General features: G+C 35.7%; 1 protein-coding gene across 10 annotated transcripts; it reads left to right on the top strand.

Moving 5' to 3' along the window:
- Nucleotides 1–928: 928 nt before the first annotated feature.
- On the top strand, nt 929–3,583 carry LOC145121944 (peptidyl-prolyl cis-trans isomerase FKBP62-like). 10 transcript variants are annotated; one of them, XR_013714612.1, is made up of 7 exons: nt 929–1,513; nt 2,156–2,259; nt 2,454–2,522; nt 2,713–2,798; nt 2,860–2,954; nt 3,052–3,141; nt 3,216–3,583. XR_013714612.1 is itself a non-coding variant. In XM_079057626.1 (5 exons), the coding sequence occupies exons 1-4, from the start codon at nt 2,599–2,601 to the stop codon at nt 3,065–3,067; spliced, it is 225 nt and encodes a 74-aa protein (XP_078913752.1). In that variant the 5' UTR covers nt 2,529–2,598; the 3' UTR covers nt 3,068–3,141; nt 3,216–3,583. The 10 variants fall into 10 exon arrangements, 3 of the variants coding, with proteins under 3 accessions (XP_078913752.1, XP_078913751.1, XP_078913749.1); XR_013714609.1 differs by having other exon boundaries at nt 2,713–2,793; nt 2,860–3,141; XR_013714610.1 differs by having other exon boundaries at nt 2,860–3,141.
- The last annotated feature ends 12,338 nt before the right edge of the window (nt 3,584–15,921 follow it).

Raw genomic sequence — 15,921 nt, 5'->3', positions numbered from 1 at the left:
TACAAAAGGCTTAATATGTTGTATTTAAAGACTTTAATATGGATGCTTTATAATATAATAAAGATATTAATTTGAATATGGTGATTGTGATACAAATATATATATATATATATATATATATATATACTAATTTAGAAGTCCTTGACGAACAGGACTTTCATGTGATTGGCTGAATTTTGTTTTCCTTTTTTTTTTTCTTTTTCTGGTGTATTGTTTGTCAATTTAATTAGTCACTAATTAAAATTTTTAACTTTTTCTACCGACTCCCCACCGTCTCTCTCAACTAATAAGCAATATTTTAAAAACCAGTTTTTTAGTTGAACCGGTATGGTGATCGGTTCCCGGTTCAACCGGTTCGACCGCCGGGTAAACCAGTTTCTATATTTTTAATGTTTTTTTCTATTTTCCTACACATAAATACATATATAAATTATGAATTTGATTTTACAAGTTCAAACATTAAAAAATACATATAAAAATAAGTTGTAGACAAATCCAAATACATTAAAATAACACATAACCATAAATTTTAGTGTTTTACATCAATCCATATACGTCAAAAAGAAAATAAAGTATAATACCGAAACAAAATATAGTTTTAAATGAATACAAACACATCAAAAAAATTTATAAAATTTACCATATGTTTTTATTTAGAGAAAATTAAATAGATTTGAAAAAAATGACCAAAGTTTGTTATGTAAATTGTTCTTTTTCATGTGGTTTTATTAGGTTCAACCGGTTTATTTTGACCGGTTCAACCGGGTTTTTCTAAAAACCGGCCAGTTTAATCTGGTTCAGAAATCAATGTAAAACCAGTAATAGTTGAACCGCTTCCTTTTCTGATTCCCGGTCCAACCGGTTCGACCCCTGTTGTCAAACCGGTTTTTAAAAGATTGCCAATAAGGTTGGGGTTAGTGACAGTGTCATCGACTCAGTATCCACTGATTCTCTTTCTACTTCACCACCGCTCAAATCTTCTTACCCTTACGTTCTTTGAGGCAGTAGATCACTGGTGGTGCTGTTCCAATTCATCACTATAGCCACGTCCATACATGCAACCTTCGATGGCCTCGACACAGCCATCCCTCCTCGCGATCGATTAAGAGCCACCGACTCCACTGACTGCTGCTCGCGTCGCCCCAGAACAACTCTCCCTTTTCCCCTTCGCACATCACCATTGGAGCAGGAAGAAGCTTCGCTACTTCTTCCCTTCATTCCTTCGGTCTCGACGAATCTGCAGATGCTTCCTCAGTCGGCATCGATTCGCACCCATTTAACCACTCAGCAACCTTCGTGCCGCCTTTTGGTCGCCGATTTCCACCCTCCGCCGCTGTCTCCTTTGGGAGCAACACAAGTGACGAATTGAAGGTTTTATTCTATTACAAAACATTCCTGCGCTCCCAGAATACACAGCAAAGAGAAAACCCAAGTGTTGTAGCTGGTCAACAGGATTATAGAAGCTGAGGAACCAAAGATTAGGGTTTGATTTCGGGTTTGACAAACATTTCAGGTACATAAAATACTACCCGTTCGATATCACCTATACACTGTAATTCCGACCATAATCTTTTTCTTCTATTTTTCTTGAATCCTTTTTCATCAAAAAACATATACCCATGCAATGTGGTGGCTTTTCTTCAGTTTATTTATGTTTATAATTTGCGGTTGGTTTTAAGGGATTTAAGTTATTAATCATGGGTGTATTTGACCTAGGGTTTTCGAATTGTTCATCGGCTATGATTTATTGTTCATATGGGTATGCTTGCACCTATGCCTATATCACAGATCACTGAAGTCTAATTTCGATTTTGTAGATGTTAATTGTACGCCATTATCGTGGCTTATGATATTAGTTGTAGTTGTTTGATAATGATGAGTTCAATACTTAGAAATATTATATTTTTGTGTATGCTCGCATAATCATTGTTTCTCTTCTTGTAAAAATAATAGCGACTCTTATGGAGTACTTACTTTTTTATATCAAAAAATATATAACTTGGTGATTACAAAATTTAGCCTTACTTTCTTCTCTGATCTTAACTCCAAAATCTTTTTTCCTAATGATGAACAAGTTTAAGATCATTTGGGTTTCCAAGATTCTTTTTTTACCTACCTGCATGACTAAAATCTCATGTTTGTATATTATTTACAGCCGTCACACAAGTCATTCATGATCAAGAAAAAGCTTGCAAAGAAGATGAGGTAAAACAGGCCCATTCCTCATTGGATTCGCATGAGGACAGACAACACCATCAGGTCACAAAGACCCTTCTGCCCTTTTTGTTACATAGGTTATGACAAATTGTCCTGTGCATCAATGGAGCAAAAGTTACAATATTTTTATGCTAAAAGACGTTATTGCCTCTCATAGCCCATTATATGTTATGTCACTGTAACAAAGTATAAAGTTAATGATTATTGTTGTTGACTTAATTTGTTATTTTTTTTAGGTATAATACATTTTAAGTAGTTTCTTCATTCTACTTACTAAGATGACAATTGATTCAATTGTGTCTGAGGTCAGTTATAATATATTGCATGTTTAATATATGTTTTATTTTTGTCACTTTTTTTTTTTTTTTTTCCTATTGTTGAATGCTGCTGGAAAAAAGTAAAGTGGCAAGGGTAGATGGTAAATAAATAATTATGTAATTGGTTTATTTTCATTTAACCAAATTTCTTTAAAATAATATTATACTGTCTTACTAGGTCATTTATGTTCGGCACTACCAAAAGCAATTAAGACCATGACAAGAGAAGAGAAAGTTGATTCAATTGTTCAACCACAGTGTAAGGTTGTGTAAATATATATAATTTTAAATAAATTGATAAATAATGTCTTTTTATAAACCACAGATGCATTTGGTGAAGAAGGGGTTACAATTACATCACTACCCAATGGTTTCTCTCCAATTCCACCAAATTCTATGCTTCATGTTGCATTAGAATTGGTCTGTTTCAAATCTGTAGTTGATATAACTAATGATTCAAAGGTAAATTAGAATATTATATTTATTTTAGCCATTGTATTTTCTTCCTTTTTTTTAGTTAGGTATACTGCTAAGATAGAAGATGGAACTGTGTTTGAGAAAAAGGGTTTTCATGAAGACACTCCATTAAACTTCATTACAGATGAAGGTTAGTTAGATACACGACAAATTTTTTTTTTATTTGTTGAAAAGACGTAAATACCCTCCACATTGTCATTGTAGAACAAGTGATTGGCGAATTAGGCCGAGCGGTTGCAACAATGAAGAAGGGGGAGCAAGCAATATTAACCATCAATCATGAATATGGATATGGAAACCAAGAAATGAACTGTGATTTGGCCGTAATTCCTCCCTTTTCAAATTCACTTTATGAAGTCGAAATGATCCTATTTAAAAAGGTAACTTATCATTCATAGTTTACCATAAGATTGGTTCCATATATGTATATAAGGGTAAAATGGTCATTCTGAAAATATTGGGTTGTGCGATACTGTTGGTAAACTTATGAATCCTATTTATGTTGTCATCTTTAAATCACCTGTTTTGTATTGACAATGCTTCCATATTTCAAGTTTTTTGATGATTTTATCTTTTTGATGTTGTAAGTGCTTTCAATTTACCAATCTCTTTTACTGTTGAAAGTTTCTTGCTGTTTTGGAATAATTTCAATTGTTGGACTTTTATTTCTGGCTTCAGCCCTCATGTTTTTATTAGTCGTTGTATTGGGGTGCTGATATTTTGAGCCTCCTTATTTGATTTCATACAAACGGTTGAATTGAAATCTAACCCCGCAAAGCGGGGACACTTCCCTAGTTTACTTCAATTTTAAAGCATTTGATTCAAAATGCAAAATAAGGTTCTATTTGTAAATAACAATTTTGACTCTTTTTAAGGCTATCCGGTGTGTTCAACGCCCCACCGGTGTTTTTTCGACAAAACGACGTTACCACGGCATAAACACTGCCCTCTTTACCGTTTTTGTGTGTTATAAGCTTGTCATTGCTTCCCGTTACCACTACAACCTCAGGTAACGCCGATTTCTTCTTAAATCAGATAAAAACGTTGGTGGGACGTTGCCCACACCGGATAGCCTTTTCCCCTCAACTAACTTAGATTTAATAGTTTTTATCCCTAGATATATTATTGGTGTTTTCTATGTTACGATTTTGGTTCCTTATTATATTTTTGGTCCCTTACATAATTTGTTTATATAATTTTCTATTTTATTAACCTTAATTTATATTAATTATAATTTTTTATTAATTGTCATTGGTAGTATTATGTCAAATAAGATATAATTTGAAATCTTAATTTTTTCTGTTTCTTCCGTACATAAATTTTTAATAGAAAAATTATTTTTATAATTTTATAGTCCGTTTTGTACAAGAGTTATTCATCGCAATGCACGAGGTTACTACATTCTAATTTGTTTGACTTTGTCATGACTAAGCTTTCGGGATTTGTATATTGTTCGATAAAGACTGTATTTTTATCCGATTTTGTTAGATTCCACTTTAGAAAATGGCATCGGCAATGCTTAAAGAATACATTGAAGTGATTTTGACGAATATGGATAAAACCCATAAAATAAATCTTATAGGACTAATTTGCTTGTTTTAATCTTAGTTGCTGAGTTCTTAAATGCTAGTGACGAATTCTTTAACACATGTTCAAATTTAAATTTGCTTATAAAAAATCGTTTTTTATAACATTGCTACCTGGTTCATTATAATAAAAAAATTTCAAAGCATAAATTATTAAATTTTGATGTTAGAATTGTATATTAGTCGCTTGATAAAATAATGATTTAAAATGAGTATAAAATTGTTTACAAATATAAAAATTAAAGATATCCGCAAATATGATATCTTCAAAATTTATGAAGCATAAATATTATATTTAAAAATTATAATGAATAAATATAATATTTTGATGTTTAATATATATATATATATATATATATATATATATATATATATATATATATATATATATATAGGTTCAGGTTCATTTGAGACCATTCTAATTTTGTGAGACCGTAAGACCAAATTTAAAAATAATTTTAAAATGCAAAATAAATGGAAAAATCCAAAAATTCTTTTTTTAAATATTATTTTCGGAACTTGAATTAACTAAAAAAAAATAAAAAAAATCCCGTTTTTTTTGAAAAATACGTGAAATATTTTAATAGAATATTACACTGACATATTCTAAAAATAATTTTAAAATGCAAAATAAATGGAAAAATCTAAATTTTTTTTTTAAAATATTATTTTCGGAACTTGAATTAACTAAAAATAAAATAAAAAAAAATCCCATTTTTTTTGAAAAATACGTGAAATATTCTAATAGAATATTACACTGTACATATTCTAAAAAATAATTTTAAAATGCAAAATAAATGGAAAAATCCAAAAATTCTTTTTTTAAATATTATTTTCGGAACTTGAATTAACTAAAAAAAAATAAAATAAAAATAAAAAAAATAAAAAAAAATAAAAAAAATAAAAAGATGCGTCTCACGGTCTCACAAAATTAGGCCGTCTCACATGAACCTAACCCTATATATATATATATATATATATATATATATATATATATATATATATATATATATATATATATATATTAATTCCCATGCCAAATAGGAATAATGGACTTTAGTATCTTTAGGTTTTTGCCACAATTCTTTAGTAATTTTCACACTTTTGGTCCATGCCGTCCATTTTTCATACTTACCTCCTACAAACTCGATGACTCATAACTCTCGGCCATGTGTCTGTTTGCTTTTGTGGGCCACATGTCTTCCATGTTCAAACTTTTGCCACAAGAGTTTGTTGAGATTTCTAATTTTGGTCCCTTATATTCTTCCACCGTCACTGTTTGCCAACGAATTATTTACAAATGTTGTTCTACATAGACCTTTGAACCTTGGAATATATGTTTCAAGAACAGAATGACACCCGACATCTCTAATTTTCTTCGTCTCTTTTTTCTTGGTCGATCAACACTCACACCGCCACCACCACAACCGTGTAGCCTCCCTTATGGAAGAACGTTTCGATAGCCACTCCATTGGATCTGTATATAAAAATTAGTTCTATCCACTTCTACCACCCCGTTGCTCCACTTTCTTCCTGCTTTTGGTTGTTGATAAAGGCGATTACGGTTTATATGATGAATCTAATTATAACATATGGAATACAATCATACTATCTAGTTCAACCATTATACTAGGATACTGAGGCATACTCAAAATCATCTCATGTCGTATTGAAAAGATAAACTCTCTTAAAGTCTTACATCTGGAGCCTTTCAAGATCACGACAGTTAATGTAATTCTACTTAATGATTTAAGTTTCCATGATCTATCTGATTAGATCTTTATGTTGGGTTTCTATGTATCTTTACAATAGATTTAAGCAACGAATGCATTCAAAAATAATCATAAGTGTACATACACCATAGATCTAGGTTTTACTATCATAGCAACATAATTTCAAACATGAATATAAACTAATCAAAAGGAATAACATTAATAACCTTTAAAGTAAAATTGTATTTACTTTAATCCTCTTGAAGATCTCGAACTCTTGATTTCTTCTTGGAAGGACTAGCACCCAAAGTTGAACGCCTCTAATGGCTCACACCTAAAAGTTTAAAACCCTAGAATATTTAGGAGTGAGGCTACTGAGTTATGAAAATGTCAAATTTATGAGAGGTTCAATTAAAATTCGTAAAGGCCAGAGGGTTCCTTATATAGTTGAGGTAGCTTATAGACAAAACAAATTTGAATCAATTAAATAACTAGATTTAATCTAGATTCACATCATTTCCTTATCTGTTACATAGAACAATTCTATAAGCCTTCTAGAGCTCCCAAACCCGTCCACCCCTTTAGGGATTCCAAAATGTTCCTTCTGCTTAACTATTAAATAATTAACATTCACTCTCTACACCTTTAATAAATTCTTGATTAATTCTAATTAACTCCGAATTAATTTCAATTAATATTAATCAATTCTAATTAGTTTCTAATTAATTTATTAACAAGTAATAAATTAATAATCTGGTTTCATCAATCTCTTAAATTCTTTCTAGCTATTTTAGCTCTGAGGGCAATCCAAAAAAGGACATTGTTATCATTCCCAAAGTTATACCAATTTAGTTATGATATTAGACACCTTTTTCCAACAGTCTCCCACTTAGTCAATTCATTAACTACTATTGGTCAAATAATTTTCGAATAACCAACTAAGCATGGCTTCCACTGCAACTGCCGAACTCTAATCTTATCAAGTACCAGCCCTTAGATAAGTGATCAATTATTTCTCTATTTCTACAAGATGTCATTGTGAACCGAGTTATGGGTTAAGAATCAACCTAACAATTCAACATTATGTTTCTAGATTTCTGATTTATGATTATCAAACCAGACTACTAATTAAACACATCAATTTAGCTCAGACCTGGTGATGCGAATACGAAGCATGGTTTCTTTTTGGGTTTTTATGATTGCAACGAAAACAAGAAACAAAGACAAGAAAACAAGAAAAAAGATAGATTTGATAATCTATCTAGACTTATAGATTGAATATCAGTGAAAACAAATCAAAACCTATTGGTTTGAGTTCTATCAAAATCAAGAAAGCCTCCATCAATTGATATGTGATAACAAGCAAATACCTATTGAATTGAAATCGATCCATGATTGAGAAAACGCATCTCAAAGAATGACATAATCTGAATTATATGCAGTAATTCAAGAAATAACGAACAAAGTTCTTTTCCGATACAAAAATTAATCATCTTACAAATGATCTACCAAGGGCTATTTATAGCCTAAAAACAATAATAAAAAGAAAACTACTAAATAAAAGGAAACCGCCTATTAAAGGCTTATTAATAGCAAAAATAAGTCTAAAACCATCTCTAGAATCTTCCACCCTTAGCCGACGTAAGAAACCATGCAAACTCCTCTCAACGGTGACCTCGAGTTTCCTTCATATCCAATAGTCTTTCCGGGTTCACAATCGCAACTGATCACATTGTGAGGTTGTTTGCATCTGATAACACTCTGAGGTTCGCATTTGCATTTGCATTCACAACTAATAAAAAGATAACATGACGCCTTGCGATCATTCGCATCGAGTAGCAACTACTCACACTCATTTGTATTTGATGTTCATAAGCGTTCACTAGTGAGTGTGATGGCTTGGTGAACATTCACACCCATTCACATCCATTCGCAACTAACACTCGACTCAGACTTTGAAAGGACTTTTGAAGGGTCTCGTTTCACACTCGTATCATCCCTTCCCCTTTTGAAAAGAATTGTCCTCAATTTAGCAAGGACTGCAAAATGTTTTTCTTCCATACAAACCTTTCAAGTCGGTATCTCCTCCACATACACATGTTCTTCTTTAAACAAGTCAAAGAACTCACTGAATTCAATCCTAACCGTATCTTCCATTTGTGGATCCAAACCCACCTTTGTACATTCCTATGAACAAGATTAGGAACCTATAAGTTAACCTTCTAATAATTTAAATGATTAATAACAGTCATCTGAAAGAATATATCATGGTTTGTATTTGAAAGTTGATGATCAAAACGTCCTAACATCATGGCTTCCCAATTTAAGGCACACCAAAATAATATGAGTATAAACACCACGAACTCCTTCCCACGTAAATACTTGGGACTTGGATCTTCATATTGATTCATTCCTTACCCTTTGCTCTTAGAAAGATGGTTTGTAAAAGAATGGATACCATCTTTCTTCATTCTTTCATCATAAACTTCACGCCATCGCTCATGGTTTTTTTTAATAACGAATGAAGATATTGTTTGTGGACAACATGAAAAATTGGCATAAGAATCAGAACGCAATGCCTGCTTTTGTAATTGATCGCAACCACCATGAACACCTCTTTCTCTTGAAATATCCTTCATATCGTCTTTTGTAGGGTTCAAAATTTTACCATCATCCAAAAATAGTTGGCCTTGTTGTTGTTGAGTCACGGATGAAGATGAAGATGAAAAATGAATAAACATTCTTGATCAATGAAGCCTCCAATTTGGATTTCTTTAAGATCCGTAGATAAAGATTTATGTTCATAAAAGATATGAGAGCTTGCATTTTTGTGGCACTTATAGTCATTGGTTCTTAAGGTTGTAAGCTCCTAGAATGAATTTTGTTTTTACCAGAATTCACCTTTTCTTCAACAATTTTGTTTAAATCAACAAAATTGTGTTCTTTTGCAATTGCTTTAATAGTTTCGTCTCCTACAACTAAAGTAGTTTCGTCCTCAACTTCTTCAATAAATTCCCCTTCCCCATCGGTATAGTAGATAGGACCAGAATCTTCTATAATTTTGTTTAGATCAACAAAGATTGATTTTTTTCATAGTTGCTTTGTCAATTTCATCTTCGACCACTAAATTAGTTTCTTCAAATAATTCATCTTCCCCATCGATATCAGCAACACGAGCTTGTATAACTTGGCTTTGAAGAGTTCCAAGTTCCAAGGTTGTATCATACACCGGGACCTCATACTTCTCATCTTCTTCTTCTTCTTCTTCTTCTTCTTCTGTTTCAACATTGGAGGGTGAAATCTTATCAATATCATCTTCTAGTTCATACAAGAATGCAACATTGTAGATGTAGGTGTTCTCATCTACTTATTCGGTTTCACAAACCTTCTCAACCACAAAAGTATCACCCAATCTCTTTTCTTCTTCCAACAATTCATCAATATATTCAATCACATCCAATTTCCTTTGCCTTGATTAAGAAATTTTACGATAAGTTGTGATCTGGTGATTCAATGGAATGTACCATTTTCTGAGTCAGCGTTATAAAGATTCCCACGACGAGATTTTCTTCTATCCTTCACAAGTTCTCTTGGCCTTCAGTCATTCATACCAAATTGACGCTCCTCCCCTCAACTTTAGAATCACATACTTACAACACTTCTCATCATCTATCTCTTTGAACTCAAAGATTCTTTCAATCTTCCTCTCCCAATCCAAATATCTTTCTGGATCGGTCCCACCAACGAATTTAGTCAATTTGTTCACTTTGACATCCTCAACCGCTGCCGACGCCTTTCCCTTTTTTTGCAAATCACGTAGAGCCTCACATAAGCTGATTAAGAAACTTGGATCGTCAAAATCCATGGCCTCTTAAGATACAAATCACAACAACAAACACCGGGGAGGAAATTTAGAATATGGGCTCTGATACCACTTATAATGCGAACATGAAGGATGGTTTTTTTTGGGATTTTATGATTGCAGCGAAAAAAAGAAACAAAGACAAGAAAATAAGAAAAAAGATAGATATGATAAACTATCTAGACTTATAGATGTAATATCGATGAAAACAAACCAACACATATTGGTTTGAGTTCTATCAAAATCAGAAAAGCCTCCTAATTGATATGTGTAACGTCCCAAAAATTACAACTAAAACCGCTGCCGACGCCTTTCCCTTTTTTTGCAAATCACGTAGAGCCTCACATAAGCTGATTAAGAAACTTGGATCGTCAAAATCCATGGCCTCTTAAGATACAAATCACAACAACAAACACTGGGGAGGAAATTTATAATATGGGCTCTGATACCACTTATGATGCGAACACGAAGGATGGTTTCTTTTTGGGATTTTATAATTGCAGCGAAAACAAGAAACAAAGACAAGAAAATAAGAAAAAAATATAGATATGATAAACTATCTAGACTTATAGATGTAATATCGATGAAAACAAACCAACACCTATTGGTTTGAGTTCTATCAAAATCAGAAAAGCCTCCTAATTGATATGTGTAACGTCTCAAAAATTACAACTAAAAATATCGTTTTTAAATCAATAAAACTATTATCTAAAACATCATCATAGAAACCACGGTGAATCAATGTGTATCAGCAGCATCACAATACATAAGAGTAACATAAAATGTGGAACGAGGTGGTGTGTGCACTGAAATCATCTCGGGCTCTTCCCCTTCGAACCAAAAGTACCTGAAAACATAAACTGAAAACTGTAAGCACAATGCTTAGTGAGTTCCCCAAAATAACACATACCATACATAATAATCATATAATGGGCTCCGCCCGGCATCGAGCCTCGCTCGGTATACAGTTCTGTCAATCATTGGGCCCCACCCAGCATACATATAAACATATAAATAGATAAACACATAAACCATGCAATAATCAAAAAGATAAATAGCATACAAAATGGTCATCGGGCCCCGCTCAGTAAACATATAAATACATAACATATTCAAGAGTCACCCAAACATTTAGCATCCTAATCATAACAAACCATGGGTCGACATTGGTGCCTTGGACCCACTAAACACAGTGAGGAAACTCACTTCTAGCTGCTGAAACACTTAAATGAATCTCGGTCTGCTGGTCCAAAAAATCCTCACGCTAACATCACCAAAATAATATCCAATCAATGATTAGATCTCGATCCATAATCAAGAATCTAAGCTACTTGACCTATATCCGGGTAAAAGACCATTTTACCCTTTTTCTTACTTGGTCCAAAACCAAGGCCCAACCTAACTACTCAAAAGGCCCAATTTCGTAAAACCCGAAACCTAATATGGCCCAATCTTCCAAATTGGGCCCAAACCCATCATGGGCCAAAATCCAAGGGAGCCCAATATACTAGCAAAAGCGCAAATCAGAAGTCTAATGGCTTAACAAAGCCCAATCTTAAAGTCCAAAGCATGGCCTAAATCCGTGAACGCCAAGCCCAAGGGTCCATCTGCTGAATACGCGGGGCGTACTCAACTCATATGCCTAGCGTATGTCCCAGACTCCCAATCCAGTCCATTAAGCACTTAATCACATAAGACCTCTTGCCAAACTCTCAGATCCGGTCCTAAAGGGTTACTTAATATGTAAAGTTGGCAACTTTACACCCATGCATGGCTTAATGGGACCTAACACTAAAAAAGACGCTTAATAAAGCTCTTAACACTTGCATAGACCAATATCTTTCACAAACTTTGCATTTTTATGAACAAGGGACCTCCATGGAGCTAAGATCTAACATCCATGGCTTATGGAGTAAATCAAAATCTCAACTTTTACACAAAAAACTAAAAAAATGCATAAATAACACCATAACATAGATCTAGCACAAAGAACCATGAAGGTGAGATCTTTTTAGCTCAAAAGGCTTCCTAAGGTGAATGTAACTCTGGATCTACAAGCTGAAGCTATTCCTCCAAGTGTTCATCTTCTTCTTCTTCACCACAAAACACCAACAAACTCACTTTCAAGCTCAAATCTCACCAAATACACTTAAGGTTTCGTTTTCAGGGTATAGGGAGTTGGAGGCTGGTCAAAAAAAATGTACAAGAGGTGGTTTAAGTTGTTTAAATAGGGTGTAAAACCAAAAAATTCAGGTTTGCCTGTGTTGTCACACCCCCAAACCGGAACGGCCGAAACGTTCGGGGGCGGAGGACGTCATGTACAGTATCACAACAATTGAATAATATTAATCAAAGTAACAACAACCATTGCATTGATAACATAGTCTTTACATTGTGTTTGCAACATTTTTTGTATAACATCAAAATGTATAGCAAAAACTATAGATGAGACACCATGAATGCTCCGTCTTCTCAAAAACCTGCAGTGTACCTGTCTACTGGTTCCCTGAGAATACAAGTGATTTTAAAAGTGTATCAAATTTAAAGTTGGTGAGTTCATAAGTGTGTTTTTATGATAGAAAACTTGTCATTGTTCCTTGAAAAGCTTTAGTATGATCCTCTAAAAAATCCAATATTTTCTTTAGTAAATGTAATGTAGTCTTATGCCTTAAGACCAAAATGTATGTTTGTTACTGTACTTTGTAAATGTATACTGTAGTCTTATTAATGAATAAAACCATATCATGAATGGTTCCCTAAATTGTATGTTGTACTAGTGTACTCTATACTTGGGAAGTCGTGTATTGTAGTGGTGTTTGTATGAAAACCTTTGTATGAATGCTTGGATCCTACCAGCTGTAGTGTAAAATAGTGTACTGTAGTTTCATTAATTAAAATAAAACCATTGAAGTAGTGTTAATCCCAAAAACAATGTTTTAGTTAATAATATTGTGTGTTTCATATAACCATGCTAATCTGACTAGTGGCCTCTACGACGTTCTTCAGGCGTCAGAATGTTATGACATTTGTCACCCAGGCCTGCCGGTCTAACTGTAGCTAACAGTTTAGGTGCGTGATTGTCAGTCCCGTATAGATCTATACACAAATTCACGCTCTCCATCCAGGAGACTTTGGTTATAATTTATAGGACTTGAACCTGTACCCTGATGGGTACAATTGAAGTAGTGCCTCACAACCCTGTATTAACTAGTTTACGTGTAGTGTAACGACCCAATTTTCACGACTAAAAATTTCTTTTAAAACATTACTAAAACCATATTTATAAAAAAAACCGTTTCATAAGTCGTAACATAATTTCATAGTATTAATTCAAATCATAAACTTATTATCAGAGTAAAACATCCCAGGCTAACTGACTATGGTGTGTGCACTGCAACCTCTCCGAGCTCCTCCTTTGAAAACTGAGTACCTGAAACCAAAAACTAAAACCGTAAGCACGAAGCTTAGTGAGCTCCCCCAAACTACCTCATACCATACAAACATATAAAGCACATACTGGGCCTTGCCCACTGCATCGGACCGAGGTCCGGACTAACTGGGGCCTTGCCCCCTGCATCGGACCGAAGTCCGGAAACTGACTGGGACCTTGTCCCCTGCATCGGACCGAAGTCCGGACTAACTGGGGCCTTGCCCCCTGCATCGGACCGAAGTCCGGAAACTGACTGGGACCTTGTCCCCTGCATCGGACCGAAGTCCAGACTAACTGGGGCCTTGCCCCCTACATCGGACCGAAGTCCAGAAACTGACTGGGACCTTGTCCCCTGCATCGGACCGAAGTCCGGACTAACTGGGGCCTTGCCCCCTGCATCGGGCCGAAGTCCGGAAACTGACTGAGCATAGCATAGCATAAAAATATCAACTAGCACGAACACACATACTGCATACTGCATCAGGCCGTAGCCCGGATAACATAACACATAAATCCTGTCTGAGCCACGAAGGCATCAAACATACTAACTACTACATCAGACCGAAGTCCGGAAACTACTGCTAACTAAACGGGCCGACATTGTGGCCGTAGACCCGTTCCTACTGGAACGAAACTCACCTGAACTGCTGAGCTCTGTTGATAACCCTCTGACTGCTAACCGACAACCCTCTGAGCCGCTGCTCCTCTAGTTCTCCGAGCTACCAATATCAATATGACACTTAGTCTAACAGTCCTCCAAAAGTCAACTAAGTCAACTCTGGTCAAAGTCAAAGTCCTGGTCACAGTCGTTGACCCTACTCGCCGAGTCAGCCTACTGACTCGCCGAGTTCATAAGCTCAGAAACCCCTTTCATTCGCGACTCGACTCGCCGAGTCAGACCCTGACTTGCCGAGTCTACTGATTTCCGAGTTCTGTCCTGTCCAACTCACTGAGTCTTCACTCAACTCACTGATCCGAGTCTTAACTAGAAGGGTTTGGGGTTTCGCGACTTGACTCGCCGAGTCCAAGAACAGGCTCGCCGAGTCCAAGGCAATCTTCAACAGACTCGCCGAGTTGTTCTTCCAACTCGTCGAGTTCCTGTCTATCTTCATCTAACTCGCCGAGTCTACCCATGTGACTCGCCGAGTTACTATGCGATTTAAGTCTAGTATCTAGCCCGACTCGCCGAGTCCTTACGTGTATTCTCATAATCTCAAGTCACAGAGCTACTCCGTTGCTCCAAACAATAGATCTGGGTTTCTAGAGTCCATTAGCAACATAAAGTTGCTACCTTTACGTGCTTCTTGTCTCATAATACCAAGAACCAAGCTAGAAAGGAACTTAACTCATGGGGAATGGCTTTTGCATAGCAACTAACAGGGCTTTCTGCATCTTTGGTCCAAATAGAGCTCAGATCTGGAGTTTCAACTCCATATCTAACTTGTGCACCAATTTCTCATCACATACTCTCAAAGAAACCCTAAAACTCCATGAAAGATGGATCTAGAAAGGAGAAAGCCAAGGATAACGATTCATTACCTCGAAATGCTCTAAAAAGTTCCACCAACTCTGGATCCAAGGCCTCCTCTTGCACCACTATGAATCTCTTCTCTTCCAAGCTCCAAATTGCTTCACCAAGGGTAGATCTTGCTCCAAAAACGGTTATGGTGGCTAGGGTTTTGGGTTCTGGACTATAGGGGCCGCAAATGAACCCTAGGGAAGAGAATAAGATGCTTAAATAGGGTACCAAGTACCGGAATTAGGGTTTCCCAACCCAGACCAGACTCGCCGATTCCACTTGCCGACTCGCCGAGTCGGTCACTTACTTTACACCCGGATCCCGATCCGACTCGCCGAGTTCCTCCCTGGACTCGACGAGTCGACCCTCTTTAACTTATGGTTTTCCTTTCCTTTCTTGACCTTTCTGATTTCGGGTGTTACAACTCTCCCCCACTTAAACCAAACTTCGTCCTCGAAGTTCTTTATGGTCAACTGACCTGCAATCCGCCTCAAACACCATGCCTGGTGACTTTAACCCTTTTGTCCATCACTCCAGCCACTCTCAGTGCTGGTCACTACTGCTGGTACATACCGAATGCTTCTTATTTCCATAACTTAGTGCTGAGCACCCGTCCCAGCGAATGGATCAGGTAATCCTTCGAGTGAAAGGTTCATCCCTGCAACGGTTAAGACTCATACGAGAGCTGCGCAACAAGGTCAAACCCTCCCCTCTGAGATTACCCAACCCTGCCGTGAGAGGCGTAGCACCCTCTGTCAACTTGCTGCCTCTTACCGTACTTCCCTTGTCGTTACTGCCTCT

This window comes from Lactuca virosa, chromosome 6 (genome assembly GCF_052849685.1).
Source record: "Lactuca virosa cultivar CGN04683 chromosome 6, Lactuca_virosa_CGN04683_v6, whole genome shotgun sequence".
Classification (NCBI taxonomy): Eukaryota; Viridiplantae; Streptophyta; class Magnoliopsida; order Asterales; family Asteraceae; genus Lactuca; species Lactuca virosa.
The sequence above is the reverse complement of the archived record's forward strand: the minus strand, read 5'-3'. Positions and strand labels throughout refer to the sequence as shown.